The 22,141-nt window shown below is 46.2% G+C and overlaps 2 protein-coding genes and 1 long non-coding RNA gene across 5 annotated transcripts in view; 1 reads left to right on the plus strand and 2 right to left on the minus strand.

Moving 5' to 3' along the window:
* The window catches only part of LOC309337348, an 89,696-nt gene that overhangs the window by 41,783 nt on the left and 25,772 nt on the right, over positions 1–22,141 (minus strand). The gene's annotated exons all lie outside the window — the stretch shown is intronic.
* Positions 281–7,439, minus strand: LOC309336821 (acetylcholinesterase-like). The gene is made up of 4 exons (XM_081853193.1): positions 7,294–7,439; positions 3,492–4,953; positions 2,100–2,239; positions 281–603 (listed from the first exon to the last, which is right to left on the minus strand). Exons 1-4 carry the CDS (start codon positions 7,304–7,306, stop codon positions 563–565), a joined length of 1,656 nt encoding a protein of 551 aa, XP_081709319.1. The 5' UTR covers positions 7,307–7,439; the 3' UTR covers positions 281–562.
* On the plus strand, positions 8,851–14,302 carry RPP21 (ribonuclease P subunit p21). 3 transcript variants are annotated; one of them, XM_081854023.1, is made up of 6 exons: positions 8,851–8,977; positions 9,548–9,660; positions 10,661–10,761; positions 11,287–11,369; positions 12,742–12,888; positions 13,675–14,302. In XM_081854023.1, the coding sequence occupies exons 2-6, from the start codon at positions 9,613–9,615 to the stop codon at positions 13,821–13,823; spliced, it is 528 nt and encodes a 175-aa protein (XP_081710149.1). In that variant the 5' UTR covers positions 8,851–8,977; positions 9,548–9,612; the 3' UTR covers positions 13,824–14,302. The 3 variants fall into 3 exon arrangements, with proteins under 3 accessions (XP_081710149.1, XP_081710150.1, XP_081710151.1); XM_081854024.1 differs by having other exon boundaries at positions 8,855–8,992; XM_081854025.1 differs by having other exon boundaries at positions 8,891–8,936.

The following is a 22,141-nucleotide window of genomic DNA, read 5'->3' on the forward strand; positions in this document are numbered from 1 at the left end:
AGGCAAACCAAGCTGAGGAACAGGGAAGCAAGAGGCAGAAGTATTTCCAGAGAGTGAGTGAAGGGCAGGAGAAACCCCTGCATGAATTGGAGTGAAGATGTGGCCTGTAAACAGAAGATTGTTTGTTTCGCAGGGTCTGTCTGAAAGAGGAACCGAGAAACAGGAAGAGCAGGTGCAGGAATTGTAACTTCACTTCGCAATTTACTTTCCCCCCTTTTTAACTGGAAAAATTGTTGGTGGAGGTATAATAAAAAAGGAAATAATCACCAGACTCCAAAAGTTCTCAAAAGTTGCTGCTGGCTTCTTTTATTTGTTTGTGGCTGTGGAATCTTAGAGCAAAGGCTAAAATCATATTTTAAAGCTGTTGTTAATGACTGAATGCATCTGAAAACACTTCTTTCGCTCTCGTTTTTCTTTGAAAAGTGAGATCCTCAAGATATTTACACACAAAGTAAAATCGACCTGCATGAATCCACATTGCTTGGCTGAGATTCGGGATAGCTGAAGAACGAGGATAGTTGCATTTTTAAGTGAAATCTACGTCATCCATTTCCAGATACTTTTACCAATCAGAGTCACTTTCTTCATCCATCAGCTCAGAGTCTGGAAAACAGGAAGGCATGTTTGGGTAAAGGAAGCTGCAGTAGGAAAAATGCTGGAGTTGCAAATCGCATTCCCACTTGCATTGCAGGGTCAATTATTCCTGATATAGAACCATTCTGAAACAAATGGAAAATTGTGGGGCACCTCTCCCCATACCAACCATCTGTGCCCTGATATTGATAGGAGGGGGCGGGCTCTGCTTGTGCCTCCACCAATGAATGTTGCTCATTCTGCAGGGATGAAAATGAGAGCCTTTTCTGTGGTGGCACCTTAGTTATGGACACACACCCTCCCCTTGGAAGCATAAGAACACTAACAGGTTTGAAAAACTTTATGATTTTTGGATATTGTAAATTTGATTTATACTTTAATATAAAAAAGGGGAGATTGGTATATAAATTTTGATTGATCTTAGAAAAAAGGATTTATTGCATATAAGAAGATAGGGTAATAATATGGGGTTTAATAAGATGAACTAAGTTGGAGAATAATGAGATTAAGTTTAGAGAGAGGAATAAGAACTTGCTGAATTAAATGGGGGAAGTGGGATGTATGTGGGGGGGTGGGGGGAAGTCATATGTGTTGTTTGTTGTTAAAAAATTTGAAAACCCAATAAAAATTTATAAAAAAAAAAAAACAGGTTTCTTGTGTCTGGTGAAAACCCCTTTCTGACCTCTCTGCTTGGAGGACTAGGGTTGTCTTAGGCTGTGTACATAGACCTACAATGTCAGGAAGTCTGCCCAAATAGGAGGTGACCTTAGAAAGCACTGTCTGCATATGCAGGCAGGCTGAAATGATGATGATATTTATATGCTGCCCATCTGACTGGGTTGCCCCAGCCACTCTGGACGGCTCCCAGAAAAATATTAAAAACACAATAAAACATCAACCATCAAAACCTTCCCTGAACAGGGATGCCTTCAGGTGTCTTCTAAAAGTCAAATAGTTGTTTATTTCCTTGACATCTGCTGGGATAGCATTTCATATGGTGGGCGCTACTACCAAGAAGGCCCTCTGTCTGGTTCCCTGTAACCTCAGTTCTCTCAATGAGGGAACTGCCAGAAGCCCTCAGCGCTGGACCTCAGTGTTTGGGCTGAACGATGGGGGTGGAGATGCTCCTTCAAGTATACTGGGCTGAGGTCGTTGAGGGCTTTAAAGGTCAGCACCAACACTTGTTGTGCTTGGAAGCGCATCCTCGGCATAAAACGGATTATAACTTTTCCAGAAGAATACGCTTTAGATCGGCAAATAAGACAGGGGTGGCATATGGATGAGGCCATGTGTACAGCACCCCTAAGCAGCACTTGCACCCAACACGGGGTCACATTATCACAGAGTGTGCTGGTGCCCATCAAGTGACCAGCTGGCATGGGCGGGGCAAGACAGTGTCACAGACAGATGCTCCCAAATTACATTGAACAGGAGGGTTATATGACTGGGCTGTGGTATCTTCCAACTCCCCCCACCTGCCAGCCTGAAACCGTGCTCTTCCTGACCCTTAAATCCTTCCGTGGCTAGCCACACCCAGAAGCCACAGTAATGGGTGGGCGACACCTCCTCAGCCTGAGCTGGCTCTGTGGTAATGCGGAAGAAATTCTCTCCTGTGTAGACAGGCCATGCTCCATCATCAGGAGACCTGTGAGGGGATGCAAACGTCGCCAGTCAGTAAAAGGAATAAGAATGAGATAAAAATCAAGTGCAGAAATGTAATAAAATTCCACTAGTTAAGCGCCACAATCAGCACAACCATGGAAGTTGCTCTGTGACAAAGTGCAAATGGGCGGGTCTTTCCTCAACCCCCTGTCACTCAGCTGCCGGGTAGGATGACAGTAGCCAGAGTCGTGTTTCAGCAGGTTGGAAGCAGGCTGGAAGCTGTAGACACAGGACTCAGCTACACAGCTGCAAATATAACGTTTTAAGTGTGTTTTAAGCACATTATACAAATGTGCCACTAGATGGCAATGGTGAGCTTTAGGCAAATGCCATATATTTTTCAAGACGCCTTTTTTAAAAGGTATTTAAAGAGCGTTTTTTATATGTTTCTAGAGTCCACCACCAAGTCGTGTTTGCTCTGTGCCTGCGAAGAATGGAGAAGCATGATCTATTGAGGGGTGAATGCTGCAAGCCCCTCCATCTTGTGCTCGGGTTATATAGGTTTATCCTAAAAACGCCACAGTCACCGCTGACCTTCACTCAAGGAAACTGAACGCCACCATCTAAATCAACATGCACTGCTGCTCAAAAGCAAGGCCATGTTTAACTTTCTGCCAGTTTGCTTTTCCTGGCCTTGATAAGATAACATGGGATGTTTTGAAGAACATAACCAAACCCGTTTACGATCCTGCGATACTCTCAATACAACAACTCACAATAGTAAGCTCAGAGCTTCTTCAAAAATACATAAATAAAACGATGACCCTTCCTTCCTCTGTTTTAGAAGAAATGCTGATTCCCCCCCCCCCTACTTCTTTACTGTTGTAAGCCACTTTGGGTAAGCTTTGCCTGGAAAAGTGGCATATAAAATGTGGGGAGGGGGAAGCAATGATGGTTGCTGTTCTGCCAATTCAGGCAATCACTGGTTATGATAAGCAAAGCCAAGAAATTTGGGCTGCATGCACACTCTACATTTAGAGCACATCTCCTCCCCAACCCCAAAGAATCCTGGGAACTCTAGTTTGTTCAGGGTGCTGAGAATTGTAGCTTAAGTGAAGAGTAATCTGCGGTTCCCAGGATTCCTTGTGGGGGGGTGCTTTGAATGTTCAGTGCGTACAAAGTCTTGTTCTCAAAATGGGGAAGAGGAAGAGTGCCCAAATGGGGAGCTTGGTATTCAAAGAGAACAAGGACCAGCTCTTCTGTTGGCGGTGCTAAAGACTGGAGGGATCACTTACCCGGTCCTTATAAACTGTCCCCAGTAGCTCATAACCCTTTGGCTCAGAGTCCTCTCAGCCCCTGTGTATCCCGATGTAGACAGTGGGTCACCAAACAGAAAGGGCAGCTCAGAGCAATGGGGCACTCCAACCCAGTCGGAGACGGTTACAAAAGAGGGCTGGTGAGTGAAGGAGTAAGCAAATGCCAGGCTTTGGGCTTCTGCCACACGGGTGGCCACCACAGCCACAGGGCACAAGAAAAAGTAGTCTCCAGAAGCTTTGATCAAGGCGTTTCGATATCGTTCTTCCCCCTGCTCCTCCTGAGTGTAGATGGTTGCTGCGGCTTTGATGATCACCTCAGGTGCCTCTGGGACCATCAGGCGGAGGCCCTCCAAGAGTTGCTCGTAGTTAATCAGGCTGTCGTTGTATAGGCTGAAACCAGGGGCGTTTCCTGCGAGGAAGATGGTGCCTTCATCACGGGTGAAGCCGGTCAGGATGGGTTTGTCCAAGAATTGCCCAGCTTCCAGAAGTTTAGAAGGGGCATCCGGAAGGAATTCCCCATCGGTCGTGGGCACAAAAGGGAAACCCAATAAAGTTTTATGACTGAGGATAGGCAAGTCCTTCATCATCTCCCCTGGGTCTTTCTTCTGCAGGCATCGCACCACAGCCCTGTCATCACCCTCGGCGCAGCCCAAAATCCGGCCCAGGGTTCGCCCTCTGTTCGCAGCCTCCTCAGGCCTCACCCAAGCCCAGGGGGAAATGGCGGCGCCGCTTTGTAAAGTGGCCTGGTCAAATAGAGCCTGACTCGCCGGCGAGAGAAGGTGGAAACCAACCGAGGCGGCCCCGGCACTCTGACCGCCCAGGGTGAGCCGGGTTGGATCCCCTCCAAAGGCGGCCATGTTTTCCCTCAGCCAACTCAACGCCAGGTGTTGGTCCCACAAACCAGCGTTCCCCGGAGCCTCTGGGGGTAGCGAGAGGAATCCCAAGGCACCTAGGCGGTAGTTCATAGAAGCCACGATGATATTCTCAGTGGCAGCTAGGAAGCTCCTATCGACGGAGCCAGACCCATTGAGAAAACCCCCTCCATGGATCCAGACGAAGGCAGAAGCTGGCGCTGAGGGTCGGGGATGAGGCACCCAGACATTGAGGAAGAGGCAGTCTTCAGAGAGGGTGGATTCCGAGTTTTGTTCCGCACGAGAGCCGGGAAGTTCTATACCCCCTTGGTGGCAGGTATTGCCAAAGCTGGTGGCGCTCAGGGTGTGGTTCCAAGGCTGGTGAGGACGGGGTTTTTGAAAACGCAGCTTCCCCACAGGAGGTTCAGCATAGGGGATTCCCAAGAAAGCTGTCACCGCGCCAGAATCTGTCATGAGGCGTTTGCCACGGATGGGACCGCTGCTTGTGATCACCAGAACATCTTCCTCAGAGGCGGAACTGAGGCCCAGCAGGAACAGGCATGAAAATACTCGGCACAACATCATGGCAACTGAAAGGAATTAGTTTTTATGTAACTTTTTTTTTTTTAATGACTGCTTTAGACTGTTTATTGTTAACAGCTTAGAGGCCTTTTGTTCTAGTAAGGAGTATATAAATCTTTTATTTTTATTTGGACGTGAAAAGCAACAATAACATACAGTGGCACCTTGGTTCTCAAACTTAATCCATTCCAGAAGTCTGTTCCAAAACCAAAGCGTTCCAAAACCAAGGTGTGCTTTCCCATAGAAAGTAATGCTAAATGGATTCATCCATTTCACACTTTCAAAAACAACCCCTAAAACAGCAATTTAACATGAATTTTACTATCTAAGGAGACCATTGATCCATAAAATGAAAGCAATAAACAATGTTCTGCAAACAATCAATCAGTAGCTGAACTGGGTTCCACACAGTCTCACACACACACACACACAGAGCTGCAAAAACAAAAATACAAAATAAATAGCAAAATCAGACAGCGTAACACTCCAAACAGAAGTGTGGCACTCAAAACGGAGCACATTCGACCTCCAAAAATTTCGGAAACCAGAACACTTACTTCTGGGTTTGCAGTGTTTGGGTTCCAACTTGTTTGAGTACTGAGAACTAAGGTACCGCTGTATTGCAGGAAAATAACTCGCATCAAAGCAACAGACACAAACCAGCAAGGAGGCCGTTTGAAAGAGGAAACACAGAACAATGAGCAGAAAAGGAACTAGATTATGCATCCTGAGAGCCATAAAGACAAGAAGGCATGAAGAGCTTAAATGCAGAGGTGGCAGCACCGCTATGATGTCTATGAGAAAATTAACGAATATTTCCAAATGAAACAAGGATAGCCAGATTGGTGGAGCATGTGACTCTGAATCTGAGTCGTGGGTTCGAGCCCCACATTCGGCAAAAGATTCCTGCTTTGCTGGAGGTTGGGTTAGATGACCCTCATGGTCCCTTCCAATTCTACAAGTCTATGTTTCTATGAAGTCCCACTTAACTGGAATGAGGACTGTACCGTAGCCTCAAATGTTACTTAATCCTTTTGCCAGCAGGTGACAGCAAAGTCCATCTGTTTAGCAGTACCGAGGGTGAGCTTTCTCAGGATGGTGCTGGCATCTGTCTGTCTCTCCTCTCCTCTAAAGATAAAGGTAAAGGGACCCCTGACCATTAGGTCCAGTCGTGTCCGACTCTGGGGTTGCGGCGCTCATCTCGCTTTATTGGCCAAGGGAGCCAGTGTACAGCTTCCGGATCATGTGGCCAGCTAGACTAAGCCGCTTCTGGTGAACCAGAGTAGTGCACAGAAACGCCGTTTACCTTCCCGCCGGAGCGGTACCTATTTATCTACTTGCACTTTGACGTGCTTTCGAAATGCTAGGTTGGCAGGAGCAGGGACCGAACAACGGGAGCTCAGTCGCGGGGATTCGAACCACCGACCTTCTGATCGGCAAGTCCTAGGCTCTGTGGTTTAACCCACAGCGCCACCCGCATCCCTCCTCTCCTCTAAAGGGCTGCCCAAAAGTTACAGCTGTAGCTGCTGAAAGCAGATAGCAGTTGCCTTGGCTCCCTGCCCCTACTTACCCCGATACCTCCAACTTTTAAAAACAGATTCTCGGTGCATGCAAAACAAAACAAATTCCTTCCAGTAGCACCTTAAAGACCAACTAAGTCAGTTCTTGGTATGAGCTTTCGTGTGCATGCACACTTCTTCAGATACCTGAAGAAGTGGTATCTGAAGAAGTGTGCATGCACACGAAAGCTCATACCAAGAACTGACTTAGTTGGTCTTTAAGGTGCTACTGGAAGGAATTTGTTTTGTTTTGACTATGGCAGACCAACACGGCTACCTATCTGTAATCGGTGCATGCAAACCATCTATTCTGTTCAGAATTTCTGCTGAAGTAGAGAGCCGGTGTTGGGTTGTGGTTAGAGAGTCAGACAAGGACCTGGGAAACCAGGGTTCAAATCCCTACCTGGCTATGAAACTCACTAGGTGATCTTGGGCCAGTCACAGTCTCCCAGCCTAAATGGCTTCACAGTGTTGTGGAGAGGATCGAAAGCACTGGGGAAAGGCGTTGCCCTCCAAACAGCTGCTATTTGCCCCAAGGACCAAAAAAATTAAAACAAAATAAAATAAATCCCTAAATAACCTTTTTTTTTTTCCAGCTGCCAGAGTGGGCGAGAAAAACTATTGCAGGAATGAGGGTTAAATCCCCCACTTTACTGAGTGGCTGCACAGAGCCTTTAAAACAGGAGATCTAGTGATGGAGATCCAGTCATTAATCTCCATCATCACCTCCCTTGTTTGGCCCTCAGCATTTAACCCTTCCTTGGGTGGTGGAGCAGAGCAGAAACTCACCTCTTTGAGCCATGATGAAGTTGTGGGTTTGTTGTTCTGAGCCAAATTCCCAGTTCGGTTTGGAAGCAGCCGGATTAGCAACAGGTCAGCTACTGTTGACTCAGGAACAACCGGGGAGTCTGTGGTTATGAACCTGGTGTCTCTTTGCCTCTTAGCCAGATGGCATATCTCTGTGGAGATACCATATCAGTTGTGCCCCAGTGGAACCCCAGAACGAAGGTCAAAAGCTTAGGGAAACATGCACCTCTTCTGATTAAAGTCCCTGGCAATATCTTGAGATGAAAGATCTTCATCTGACCTATGATCGCTGCATGCACATAGCACGCCGAGAGCACATTATTTCCACCAAAGAATCCTGGGGATCTCATGCAGCTACAATTCCCAGCACCCTTAGAAAACTACAGTTCCCAGGATTCTTTGGGAGAAACAATGTGCTTTAAATATATAATTGCCCCATTATTAGGCTGCTAACACTGAGCACAAAGGCCCGTGTAGTCAAAGCTATGGTTTTCCCAGTAGTGTTGTATGGAAGTGAGAGCTGGACCATAAAGAAGGCTGATCGCTGAAGAATTGATGCTTTTGAATTATGGTGCTGGAGGAGACTCTTGAGAGTCCCATGGACTGCAAGAAGATCAAACCTATCCATTCTGAAGGAAATCAGCCCTGAGTGCTCACTGGAAGGACAGATCCTGAAGCTGAGGCTCCAATACTTTGGCCACCTCATGAGAAGAGAAGACTCCCTGGGAAAGACCCTGATGTTGGGAAAGATGGAGGGCACAAGGAGAAGGGGACGACAGAGGACCAGATGGTTGGACAGTGTTTTCGGAGCTACGAACATGAGTTTGACCAAACTGCGGGAGGCAGTGGAAGACAGGAGTGCCTGGCGTGCTCTGGTCCATGGGGTCACAAAGAGTCAGACACGACTAAACCACTAAACAACAACAACACTGAGCACAGAGTGCATTCCTCAAAACACATTGGAGTTTGGTTTGGGGTCCTTAGGTATGGAGCTTGCTTGACGGTAAGGGACAAGTGGCCTATGGGGGGGTGTTTCTGTACATCTTTTGAAGTTGCTTTGCAACTTCTCTGGTCCAATGTTTACAACATTAACATCTGGAGGGCCCTGGCTCCAATAATCGGAGTTCTCCAACAGCAATCGAATTGCGACATCCTTTTCAGGGGGACCTCACTTGAGCCTGGCTTAGCCATCCCAACTGCTTCTTCCTCCCACTCTGAAACCATTCCCTCCCATTTTGGCACTGGGTTATGACGGCGTTCCTTGTCAGGATTCCAGAAGATCCGGGGGGGGGGTTGCGGATAAACCACATCTGGCTTTGTCCTGAATCCATCCATCACCTGATCTTGTCCCACTCCAAGAATACTTCCCGTGGGAAAGTCTCTGAGCAGCGTCCCTTAGCTGTTTAAAACTTTTTAATGGTGCCTGCTGTTTCAGAGGGACCCTGTGCACACCTGGCGCCTCGGCTCCCTTTTGGTGCTTCGATGTTGGTTTGCATTAATCCACACTTGACTGAGAACGGACTACATTTCCCAGATGCCTTTGCTGCATCAAACCAGGAAGAGGATGCACGCGGACGGCTTGGTTGGAGAAAGCGATTGATCCGGAGGCGCTTCTTTGTCCCTGCGTAAGTTGTGCTGATGGGGTAACAATCTGGGGGTGCAAAAGGTAGGATCTTTTTAGGTAAGTCCAGGAGAGAGTGCGCGCAGATTTCCACTTAATGGGGATTTAATGGATTAGCACGCTGTATCTTATGCATGTTTTTCTGGATCTACTCACTCTGCGTTTCATGGCGCTTCCTGCAATTTATTTGCAGCACGGCTCAGTCCTGCCATCTGTTTTCATTGCCAGGGAATTTCCTTTGCACGTTGTGGTATCGAGAAAGAACTTGTTTTAAAATAAGAGCAAGGTGATTTTCCTTAACCGCTTGCTTTAAATAATAAGAATGCAAAAATAAATATACTCTCACTTCTCCGAGTGTTTTCCACATTCACCACTCTTTTTTTTTTTTTACACATTTTCTCAGGTTACAATAAAGTATATTGGGTTCACAGTTTCACCCATTGATGCGATTGTTTTTATTTTTGGCCTACGAAGAAATAGATCATATAAGTAAGATCCAGCAGTAATAGAAGCTGAAGACATTGAAATAGCCCTGTGAGACTGCATGACATAGGTTGCCGTTTGCTACAATCGCTGCCTTTTTTTCCTTTTTTAAAAAATCCCTGTTTACTGCAGGTTTCTCTTCAGTTGTGTCAGCACCATCACTAAAAAAAAAATTGTAAAGATTCCCTGTGTCAGCCATGATAAAAGACAAAGAAGCATTTCAAAGGCTCAGCTTCCTCTACCAGGTAAGGGAGAGTGTTCCTTGTACACCAGTTGTATTTGCTAGCTACCACGTTGTTCACAAAATACTGTACCTGCAGAATCCTCAGCCTTTCTCTGGCACAACTGAAAGCCTCTACCTTAAACTGGCTTTCTTGTCCTTGGCCTTTTGGCTTCACTTTTATGATTTTCCCGCCTGCCTCTATACCTTTTGCATCACTGGCGGAGGAAGAGGCGTGCGGGGGGGGAGCACACTGCCCCCAACAGTGCGATCCCCATCCCCCCCCCCCCGGCCTGCGCTAGGATCCCCCAGGATGCGTGCCACGCCCCTACAGGTGGCACACCACACCCCCAGGACACGCACCAGCCCCGCCCCCACCTGCTCCCCCCCACCCCAGTGCCAGAGAATGAAGCTCCGCCACTGTTTTGCGTGTGTGTGTCTGGCTCTTTACTTAAAAAACAACACCCAGTTTTGCAGCACTTGCAAAGGAAGAGCGATGTATAAAATGGCATAAAGTGTTCAGTATTCCGTCTGATCATATGCATGGTTATCCTCAGCTGACAAGTAATAGTGCAAGTGGTGGTGGGAACGGTGAGTGGAGTTTATATAATAACAATGCAAACAGTGTAGTTTGCAATGATTCAGTTAATTCTCAGGTGTATGCCAGACAAGCGCAATGCCCATTGATAACCGCTGCAGTCGGTGAAAATAGCACTATAGTTTTCACATAGCTAAGTAAATTAAAACCTGGAGTGGGACAAACTGCCTAACTATTTTATCCTTTTGCCACTGTAAGCTCTGATCCATAGAAGCTTATGCTATGGTATACTTGGCCTACAAGCTGCTGCAGGACTGTACTGTTTTTACCATAAAAGACTTAAGTTATGGACGCTGCCGTTGGCAAGGACCTATTGCGCAGGAAAACCATGCATTTATGGAATCTGCATGGCCCCGAGTTTCTCGGTGGAGTGGGGGCGAGGGGTGATGCCAAGGATGTTCAACTTACTTCCATTCCCCCGCAACAGGCAGCGCATTGCGTCCTTCGGCAGAACCCAGAGAACCAGGAACTGGCTCGCTTTTATTGCCACACGCAGAACAGCATCAGCCGGCGGCTCGTGTTAAGACAGTGAGTGCCAGGACTGTGGTTAGGGGACCCAGATGCCCATGAGCCCCGGCCACTGGCATTCACAGGCATCCTTCATCTGATACAGGGACGCGGGTGGCGCTGTAGTCTGAACCGCTGAGCCTCTTGGGCTTGCCAATCAGAAGGTCAGCGATTCGAATCCCCGTGACAGGGTGAGCTCCCATTGCTCTGTCCCAGCTCCTGACAACCTAGCAGTTCAAAAGCAAACCAGTGCAAATAGATAAATAGGTACCGCTGTGGTGGGAAGGTAAATGGCATTTCCATGCACTCTGGATTCTGTCACGATGTTCAGTTGCACCAGGAGCAGTTTAGTCATGCTGGCCACACAACCCGGAAAGCTGTCTGCGGACAAACGCTGGCTCTCTCAGCCTGAAAGCGAGATGAGCGCCGCAACCCCATAGTCGCCTTTCACTGGACTTAACCACCCAGGGGTCCTTTACATTTACCTTTACTCAGTTGTCTGACACAACGTTTGCTGCTTAACCTTCATTTCCCTTTGTCTTGCAGGGATCCATCTGTGAAAAGAACCATCTGCAAATCTTGCTTCTCGCCTCTCGTCCCTGGAGTCAGCTCCACTGTGCGCCAGAGAAGTGAGTGGCCCTGTCTCTTCCTCCTCCTCTTCCCTCTTCCTCCTCCTCCTCTGTGGTGCTATGTGGCTGCCAGGACCACATAACACCAGTCCTGAGAGATCTGCATTGGCCTCCAGTACGTTTCCGAGCACAATTCAAAGTGTTGGTGCTGACCTTTAAAGCCCTAAACAGCCTCGGTCCTGTATACCTGACGGAGCGTCTCCACCCCCATCGTTCAGCCCGGACACTGAGATCCAGTGCTGAGGGCCTTCTGGCGGTTCCCTCACTGCGAGAAGTGAGGCTACAGGGAACCAGACAGAGGGCCTTCTCGGTAGTGGCGCCCGCCCTGTGGAACATCCTCCCTTCAGATGTCAAGGAAATAAGCAGTTATCCTATTTTTAAAAGACATCTGAAGGCAGCCCTGTTTAGGGAAGTTTTTAATATTTAATGCTGTACTGTTTTTAACATGTGATTGGGAGCCGCCCAGAGTGGCTGGGGAGACTCAGCCAGATGGGCGAGTTATAAATAATAAATTATTATTAGTAGTAGTATTATTATTTATTATTATTATATATGGGGTGTTACTCTGTGCTCTGGAGAGGCCTCTGGGTCTGGTGCAGAGGGTCCCCTCTTCACAAACAAAGCCGAGAGTGGGCTGCACCAAGTTGGGAAGGCAGGAAGGACAAAACAAGGGAGTGTCTTTCCCCTTGAAAGATGTGCGGGTAGCACTGTCTACAAACTGAATTACCCTGAGCATTCCCCCAGAATGGTGGCGGACCAGTTCACACATTCCTACTTGCAAGTGTAGCATGGCCTCCCCCTGGGAATGTAGATCATATGCTGCATAGGGGCTAGGTGCCCATGTCTTTGGGTGGCCAGACAAAAGCACCCGAGGGGGTGTGGTAGCAGGGTTGGTAAGGGGCGGAGCCTAGGGATAATCACGAGGGCCTGATGGAGATTTGTGGAGGGCCACATTCAGCCCCCAAGACTTGGGTTCCCAATAGCTGCTCTATAGGGAACCAGTGGCCCTCCAGATGTGGCTGACGTCCATCTTCCATTATCCCTGTCCATTGGCCATGTCAAACGAGACTGATGGGATTCAACAACATCTGCAGGGTTCCCCATCCCTGCTTTTTTTGGGATCCTCCTTAGAGACAACTGGAGAATTAATATTTCTTCCTAACTTCCCTTTATGTGCAGATTATTAGATTGAGAGATGGGTTTTTGTGGTTGTGAGCGCAGAAACAAGTGAGGCTGGGCAAAGAAAAAGTGAGGGAACCGCTGATGTATTTGAAAGTTTGGGAGGAAAGCTGGAAGTATCAGGGCAGGGAAGGGTCTGACCCACTGTTTTCCAGGCTTCCCTGACTCATTTGCTCCTTGCCTCTCTCACCAGAGCGCCGTAATCAGCGGTGGACCATTGTGCGTTGTCTCACCTGTGGCCTCACCAAGCGTTTCCTCAGCAACCCCAACTACAAGTTGTGGTCGGAGCAACCTGAGGCGTTGCTGGAGAAGCAGATGCCCCCTAGTGAAGGAGCAAAAGGTGAGCGAAGATGTTAAGTGTTTTTAATATAATCAATATTATTATTATTATTATTATTATTATTATTTATTTATTATTATTATTATTATTATTATTATTATTATTATTATTATTATTATTTCCCTCCCCTTCGAGCTGAAAATTTCCAGGATGGTTGACAACGTTTCATCAAATAATAGTGCAGTTTTTTCTAATACAAGACAGTAGTTGCCATAAAATTTTAAAACCAGCAAGCATTGTCATATTATTAAAACAATAAGTAACAAAAATGATAAGGAAGAGAAAAACAACCCATCGTTTAATCTGCCCTTTTCTGAAAGCTGTTCCTTGGGGGAGGAGGGGTCAGCTGTATCTCCAGTGGCAGGGAGTTCCATATCCAGGGCGCCATGGCAAAGAAGGCCCTGCCTTGGGCTGTCATAAAATGAAATGCACCTGTTGATGGAAGTATAGTAAACACTTTTCCAGCTGATCTTAAGCCAGTGCTTAAGCACCAATGCCTTCTCATAATTCTCTTGAATAAAGGGCTTAAGTTGTTGGGAAAATATGAAAGGGAAACGTTTGGAAAGTTTCCACACAAAGGGAAGGAATTTTGCACAGACAAAGAGGGGGCAATTGTTGCAGTGGCAGCCATTTTAAGGGTCTTGGGAAAGTTGAAGGAGAGTAAAGATGTGGGCAGCAAAGGTTTGGAGGCCCAAACTAGGTGTGGAGAATGTAGCTGTGGAAAATATTTTTAGGAAGAAGCTTCAACGGAATCACCTTGGGCTGTTTTTCTTTCCTTGTGTCCAGCTTCAGGCCAGACCCCCAGCTCAGTGCAACAGCCCCCCAAGGCCTCCCGAGCAGAAAAGGCAACACCACCTGCAAGTTCTGGACCTCACAGCCGTGCCTCTGAGGAGACGACAGCAGACACCAAATCTAAAGGGAAGAAGGGGCAATGAACTCTTCCCAGTCAGGCAGGCAACTGTGGCTTGGTAGCAAACGCATAAGCCCCAAGTCGGGGCAGAAGTGTCAAATGTGCTTAATACGATTATTGACTGTGGAGAAAGGACCCTGGATTGTTTGGAAACCAAAACCTAACTGTGAACTTGAATGGCTCAGGTGATTTGAGTTCAGTGATAACGGCCCTCTTTTATAGCGCAACTCGCTTTGAGGCACCAGTAAGAGAGGGGCGGCAGCCCATAGCGGCCTAGTGAATACCACGGCCTGCATTTCTTTTCTCCCACCATCTCCATAGCTTGAGGTTCATTTTCCACCTGGAGGGGTGTCTCCACTTAGGAATTGTTGGAGACCAGGAGATTTTGTTGAACTCCTTCCCATTGGAACTTGAGGTGAAGCGATGATGGGGAAATAGCTTCCCATCCGATCTCAAGTACTACGCTATGTAAAAACTTGGAAATAAAATTTTGTTTCAACAGGATCATTCTTGCGTTGTATTCTGAGTCATGCAGAGTAATAGAGCGGCTTCACCCTCAAAGACCTAGTGATGAAGTAGACGCCACACATAAGACTTTGAAGATGGCTAATTGCAGGATGACAACTATGACCAGCAGTATCATACATATACAGTGGTACCTCGGGTTAAGTACTTAATTCGTTCCAGAGGTCTGTTCTTAACCTGAAACTGTTCTTAACCTGAAGCACCACTTTAGCTAATGGGGCCTCCTGCTGCCGCTGCACCGCTGCTGCGCGATTTCTGTTCCCATCCTGAAGCAAAGTTCTTAACCCGAGGTACTATTTCTGGGTTAGTGGAGTCTTTAACCTGAAGCGTATGTAACCTGAGGTACCAGGTTACATACGCTTAAGTCCAGTGCAATGTGTTTCACTCTCTTGAGCCCAAGAGAGGGTCTTCTTGCTTCTAAAACTGCTTTGAAGCAGCCCATAAATTATACCATCGACCATTCTGGAGCAACTCTCCGAACTAGGAGTAGGTGGCACCGCTTTGCGGTGGTTCCAGTCCTACTTGGATGGTCATTCCAAGAGGGTATTGCTTGGGGAATGCTTTTCAGCCCCATGGAACCTTCAATTTGGGGTTCCGCAGGGCTCAATCCTATCCCCCCATGTAATAATAATAATTATTATTATTATTATTATTATTATTATTATTATTATTATTTATTATTTATACCCCGCCCATCTGGCTGGGCCTCCCCAGCCACTCTGGGCGGCTTCCATAGAAACCAAAAATACAGTAAAATATCACACGTTTAAAACTTCCCTGAACAGGGCTGCCTTAAGATGTCTTCTGAATGTCAGGTAGTTGTTTATCGCTTTGACATCTGCTGGAAGAGTGTTCCACAGGGCGGGCGCCACTACCGAGAAGGCCCTCTGCCTAGTTCCCTGTAGCTTTGCTTCTCGCTATGAGGGAACCGCCAGAAGGCCCTCGGCGCTGGACCTCAGCGTCCGGGCAGAATGATGGGGGTGGAGACGCTCCTTCAGGTATACTGAAGGTATACATCTACAGGACATACTGAAGGTATACATCTACAGGACACCACTGGGTGGGGTTATCTGGAGGTTTGGAGTACGTTGTCAGCAGTATGCTGATGACACTCATCTCGTATTTCTCCTTTGCATCTGCAGGTGAGGTAGTGAAAGTACTGGACCAGTGCCTTCCCTCGGTAACGGGCTGGATGAGAGCCAACAAACTGAAGCCCAGATAAGACTGAGGCACTGTTAGTGGGTGGTTCCCTAGACCAGATGGGTGGGAGATCGCCTGTTCTTGATGGGGCTACACTTCCTTTGGAGGAGCAGGTTTGTAGCCTGGGGTTCCTCCTGGATCCTTTGCTGTCGCTCGGGGCTCAGGTAGCCTCAGTAGCCCAGAGTGCCTTCCTTCAGCTTCAGATCATAGCTGTCAACATTTCCCTTTTTTGAAGGGAAATTCCCTTATTCCAAATAGGATTCCTCACAAGAAAAGGGAAAAGTTGACAGCTATGCTTCGGATGGTGACCCAGCTACACCCCTATCTGGCCAGGGATAGCCTAACTATTGTTGTCTATGCTCAAGAGGTCCGGAGGGTGGCAACAAAAGAACGAGCCTTCTCTGCAATGGCTCCCTGTCTATGGAGTGCTCTCCTCAGCGAAGTTAACCTGGTACCTTCATTATATACCTTTAGGCGCCAGGCAGAAACTTTACTTTTTAACCACACTTGGTTGATTTGATTGACATCCTATGTCCTTTGAAAATGTGTGTGGTTTTTTTGGGGGGGCGGGGTTGCGTTGTTTTTATTTTGATTATGTATTTTGTGATTTTATATTTGGATTTTATTTTGTGAACCGCCCTGAGACCTCCAGGTATAGGGCGGTATATAAATTCAATAAATAAGTAAACTTGTGTCCGCCTCTCTGCCATCTGCTCTACTGGTCCCAATTTTGGGGGATTTCTGTTGACATTGCTAACTATACAGTTTTCTTTGCATTTGAGTTGGGAGATTTTCGTTTAAATTTGGAGTCTTCAATCTGGTGTTCAACTTAACTACTTTGCGGAATCAATGAACCCAAGTTGATTAGGTCTATTAATTTCAATAGGTTTACTCAGAGTAGAATTAGCATTGAATACTGCCCCCACTTATGCCAGAATACTTCGCGTGTTGATAATTGTGGAGGAGGAGAAATAATTCTGGAGAAATGGTAGGGTGTTGTGTGTCTTGCTCAATGTTTCTTCTGTTCTCTCCCTTTGCACAATCTCCCTTTCCTTGGAAAGAGATGTTTTTACCAAAATCATCATCATCATTGTGGTCATCTTTGTAGTAGCGAGGATTAGGATTGCAGCCTAAATATGTGTGTGTGTGTGTGTGTGTGTTGCTCAATTCCCCATTTACCATATTTTTCCGTGTATTAGATGCCTCCATGTATAAGATGAACTCCTATTTTTGGAGACTAAAAATTAAGAAAATGGGGGGAGATTGCCAATATTATTATTTTTTTGCGGAGGAAGCCCAGAGCTTTTTTGGGGGGGGGGAGGATCACAAACATTTCTATAGCTTCTTTGGGAGGCAGTTAGCAAAAAAACACTCATCCTACAGAGCGCCGCTTTCAATCACGCGTGTCACTAAAGCAACCTACCGTCAGTGAAAGCAGACTCAAGGCATTCCCGATTGACGCAGCGCCAGCCAATACACTGCGGACGTTGCCGCAATCACCAGTCACCTGCCCAATCACTACTGACACTCTCCTGCTCGCTGCAACAACCAGTCACACCTCAAAAAAAAGGCACTACCCATGTATAAGGCGACACCCCACCCCCTATTTTATACTTTATTTTTGGGTGGAAAAGGTTGTCTTATACACAGAAAAGTGCGGTAATTTGGAGCAGGTGGTGTTAGCAACAACATCACCATCATCGTAGTAGAAGCAGTGGAATTAATATTGCAACCTGTGCGTGTTGCTGGATGCTTTGTTTGTTTGTTTGTTTGTTTGTTTTTGTTTTTTATAGAATATTTATTAAAGTTTTCAAAGATAATACAATGTAAAAATAAAAATAAAAAATAACAAAAATACAAAAATAAAAACATTTAAAAACAAATTAAATTTCCATTACTTATTTTCTTTTAACTTATTTTCCAGACCTCTTCATACCTCCCTTTCTTGTATTCCAATTCCAATTCAAATCCAATTCAAATTGTTAGTTCAGCAAATCCTCACCATTAATTTTTACTTGTTTCTAAACCTTTTTTTTCCATGTCTCTTAAGCATTACAGCTGAAAACCACTTAATTTCTGTCCAACATCATTCTAACATTCATTAATTTTACAATATGCTGGATGCTTTTGTTGTTGCATCATCATCACCCTAGCACGATGTCCTCTTTCAACTCAGCGTTGTCGAATGAGCGTGTTGTTATCATTATCATCATTCTTCTTATGATCACAGCACAGTCTAGGTCACCTATTGAAACTAATGGCCCTAACTTAACCATGGGTCTTAACTCTGAACAAAATTTACTTGAATAACACCCTTAAACGTGCATGTGGGTTTTTTTTTATTTCATAGCTATTGTCATAGCACCAGGACAGGACAGAATCCCAGCAGAAGCGCTGACAGAAGGCCTCAATTCCTCCCTCAAAACATACCTGTACACCCTTCTCTTGCGGTGTCGGGAACAAGGATCTGTGCCACGAGACATGTGCAACCCCAGCTTTGTGACCTTCTACCAGAACAAAGGTGACCACCATGACTGACAACCAGTGTTCAAAACTCCCATTGTTCTAGGTGCGTTTGGCGACATGGAATTTCATTAGCGCGAGCAGTTTCTGAGCTCTGGGCACAGTACTGCGCCTCAGAATTCAGATTAAAACTGCAGAGTGGAAGGAAGGGAGGGCCTTTTTATGCCTCGCCACTTCCAGCTACTCTCTGAAAACTGGAGAAGAAACCCTCTTAAAGGGGGGTGGGCAGGGGAAGGACTAGATCATGTGAAAACTGAACATAATAGCTGCAGTTCATTTTCAGCTTTGTATTCTTGTTATTTTAAAAGCGTGCCTAGACATTCTGTTCTTGCTCCCATAACCTCTATGGTGTCATTTAGCTCCTAGCTTTCAAATCTCAGTTTCTAACACTGCTGAGATCTCCCTGTTGAGCACTGTAAGGGAAAGCCTTTGCCTGTGTAGTTATCAACAGACTACAGACACTGACAGCATCTGTTCTAAGCCACAGTGTGGCTTTAGAGCTGGGAGGTCAACAATCAACATGATTTTCTCACAATGCCAGCTGCAGGAGAAATGCTGAGAACAGAGACAATCCTGGTTACATCGTCTTCCTGGACCTTACAAAGGCCTTTGATCTTGTCAGCTGAAAAGGTCTCTCTGTTCTCGCCTCATCTCTCTTTGGCATATTCTTCTCCCTATTGCTCTCAGATGCCTTCAGCTCAACTGAAGATGGTGTGTTCGTCCATTCAAGGAGATATGGGAGTCTGCCCAACCTGGCACGTCTCCACTCCAAGACCAAGGTGTGGCAGGTCCTCATCTGAGAGAGGTTGTTTGCAGAAGACGCAGCCTTGACAGCACACACCGAGAAAACTCTACAGAGACTCATCGGCCGTTTTGTCCAAGCCTGCAGGGAGTTCAGCCTACCACCAGGCTGGTGAAGATCAACATTCTGAGTCAGGACATTGCCAGCATCACCATTGGTGATCACATGCTGGAGGTGGTAGACGATTTTGTCTACCTGGGTTCCACCATAACCAGCAATCTCTCCCTTGAGGCTGAACTGGACAAGCCTATTGGCAAGGCAGCTATGGCAATGGCTTACCTCTCCAAAAGGGTTTGGGGGAATGTGATACTAACATCCAACACCAAGAAGAAGCTCTGCCAGGCTTGTGTGCTGAGCATGTTGCTCTATGGAAGTGAGTCGTGAACTTATAACCATCAGGAGTGACACTTCAGTGCCTTCCACATGCGCTGCGTCAGGAAGATTTTGAATTGTCGCCGGACAGGAAATAATAATAAGAATAAATTTTATTTATACCCCGCCCTCCCCAGCCAAGACCGGGCTCAGGGCGGCTAACACCAGATATAAAAACAATTGATTAAAATACAACATTAAAATGCAGCCTCATTTCAGTAGAAACTCAAATCAAAAACTTTTTTGGTGATGAAAACGTCAAGTCTTCACCAAGGCTAACTATCCAGACTGGTCCTACATGGGCCAGAAAAAAGCCAGGAAAGTCCCCAAATAGGAGTTCCATCACAGAAGGAGAAAGGAAAAAAAGAAAAAGGGGGAGGGGATCAAGTTAATTCCAAGCCAAAGGCCAGGCAGAATAACTCTGTCTTACAGGCCCTGTGGAAAGAAATCAGATCCTGCAGGGCCCTGGTCTTATGAGGCATAGCGTTCTACCAGGCCGGAGCCAGTGTAGAAAAGGCCCTGGCTCTGGTTGAGGCTAATCTGACTTCCTTAGGGACCGGGACCTCTTGGGTGTTGCTACTTATGGACCTTAAAGTCATCCGCGGGGCATACCAGGAGAGGCAGTCCCGTAGGTACGAGGATCCTACCAGGAAAGAGTTTCAAACAAACGTGCTCTCCCAAGTCCACATTCCCAACATGTTTGCACTCCTGTGTCAGCAATGTCTACACTGGCTTGGTCATGGCCACACAATGGAAGATGGCAGGATCAAAGATGGCAGGATCCGCAAGGATATGCTCTATGGGGCTTCAGGTACCAGGACCATTGGCAGACCGACTGCGTTACAAAGATGTCTGCAAATGGCAACGTCAATCCTGACATGTGGGAATCCCTTGCAGATGACCACAGTGCTTGGAGGCAGACAGACAGGTCATGTATTCATAGCAATGGCCAGAGGAGAATGACCTCTGGGAGGAGGGCAGAGAGAAGAAAGGCCATGCTGCATCTGCAGGAGCATAACTGGACGCCTTCATCTTTTCCAGCTGCAACAAATGTGTATCTCTCGTATTGGTCTCTGCAGCCACAGTAGGTGCTGTAACCTTCAAACAGTTTGACTTCACCCCAGAGGCTCACTCCTCCATCATCTCCTGAGACTGACAGGTGCCAATTTAGTGCATCATGGATCCTACCCATCTGAATGCGCAGGAGTAAGTGGGCAGGTACTGGCAGCAACTGCCAGAGAGTAAGACACAGTGGCAGCGCTGCAGGGCTCTTGTATTGCAGTTGGGCTTCTCTTTTTTTAAAAAAAAATAATATTTATTAGAAATTTCCAATTACAAAAAAAAATAAAAAGAACAAAACATCCCAATTTAAATTCTTATTTTCAGTAGCATCTTTCCAGGACTTCCCCTCCCCTCCCCCTCTTGTATTCCAATTCTTACAAATGAATTCAGCAAATTCTTATCCCAGATTTTAAACTTATTATCATTAGCCCAGTTTTAAAAATATTTTCCCATCCCCTAAAATCGACCTGTTCCCTTCCGCGCGTTCCCTCCTTTAATATACAATACAGATTAAAATAATCAAATATAATTAATTAAAATAAAATTGTAAAAATATAATTAAGATAATCAAATATAATTTTACACCCTTTGGATTCCAAATTTCCCTCCCCCCTTTCCTGGTTGCATTCCCAATATTCATCAACGTCTGATGTCTTCCTGGAGCTCCCACATCTATCTAGGCCATAGTCCTTTACCAGTCATCTTTAATTTCGAATGTCCAATCTTGGAAGGAGTCTATCTCAAAAAGGCCCATTTCTTCCATCCAGATTTTTATACTTAGGAGTAAAAACTCCAATTTTATTTCTTAGACTTTTCAAATCTGGATGTCCCAAATGTTCCCACTTCCAACTTTATCCAATTCTTGTTGTTCTTGTTGTTCTTGTTAATCCCTCTCCTCCTTTTTTTTTTTTTCCCCTGCTCTCCTGCACAAATGTTCTAATTCCAAAAGCTGCTAATTCCTCTGCAGAGGCTCTGTTATTCAGGAACAAAACATTATGCCAAGTCCCTTCCATTCTTCAATAGATAAATCTATTGTCTCCTTTAGTGTGTAGACCTCTGTAGACAAAGTAGTGTTCCATTCCTGCAGTTTCCCAGGAGATAAAAAGTTCTATTCAAGTTCCAAGCCAACAATACTTGTAATATCCCTCAGCTCCTCTAGGTGGATTGCAATAACTCAGTTCCCTTCCAGATCACACCCACCAGTCAAAATAACTTGTTATTCCTTGTTTTAAGCAATTTGTATCCAATTTATAACAAATGTAACCGGCAAAGTCCTCGTAACAAAGTTCTCATTTTTGTTCTTCCGCTTTGACAGCTCTTTGACAGCTGTCAAAACCTCTCTTTCTCTTCTCCCGGCGCTCTCACAAATCGCTCCCAGGATTCCGGGGGGGGGGGGGTTGCTTTTTAATTCAATTCCACTTTTCTCCTCCAGCTCAGTCTTATAATTTTCCATCGCGAAGTTAGTAACCTTGTCAAAATAGGGTTGCGCTCGATCTTAGTTGTCAAATCCTTTACTTTAACTCCTCTACGACGGGGGGGGGCTGACTTCCTTTTTGCGCCTCCCCCGCTCGCTCCGAATTTTTTTAAAAATTTATCCCCCTTTTTAGTCCAGGTTCCAATTACTCACGGGTTATTCTTTTAAGTCCAAATTTTCAATAGAAGAAGTCAGCGCTCTCCGTCGAATGGCATGCGGCTTCGCTCGGCAGGGGAAGCGGAGGACTCAAAGCACCACCATCCCCCTGTCACCCGTTCCGCAGCCTTTAAAAAGGCTCCTTCGCGGGTCGGGGGGGCGCAAAAGGTGCCAGCCGAGTCACCATGTCCATGGGTTTCAGCGCCCATGGTTTTTGAGGGTCCCCGCG

Source organism: Podarcis erhardii (genome assembly GCF_964252035.2).
Source record: "Podarcis erhardii genome assembly, chromosome: 2".
NCBI lineage: Eukaryota > Metazoa > Chordata > Lepidosauria > Squamata > Lacertidae > Podarcis > Podarcis erhardii.

Bases quoted from the DNA above. Each gene is read 5' to 3' on its own strand.
- LOC309336821 (XM_081853193.1), bottom strand. The intron at 2,240-3,491 runs GTAAGTGATCCC...ATCCCCTCACAG, and splicing joins GGACAGTTTATAAGGACCGG to GTCTCCTGATGATGGAGCAT. The intron at 604-2,099 runs GTCAGGAAGAGC...CCTGTTTTCCAG, and splicing joins AGCCACGGAAGGATTTAAGG to ACTCTGAGCTGATGGATGAA.
- RPP21 (XM_081854023.1), top strand. From the start codon at position 9,613: ATGATAAAAGACAAAGAAGCATTTCAAAGGCTCAGCTTCCTCTACCAG. The intron at 10,762-11,286 runs GTGAGTGCCAGG...TTTGTCTTGCAG, and splicing joins CGGCGGCTCGTGTTAAGACA to GGATCCATCTGTGAAAAGAA. The intron at 12,889-13,674 runs GTGAGCGAAGAT...CCTTGTGTCCAG, and splicing joins CCCTAGTGAAGGAGCAAAAG to CTTCAGGCCAGACCCCCAGC.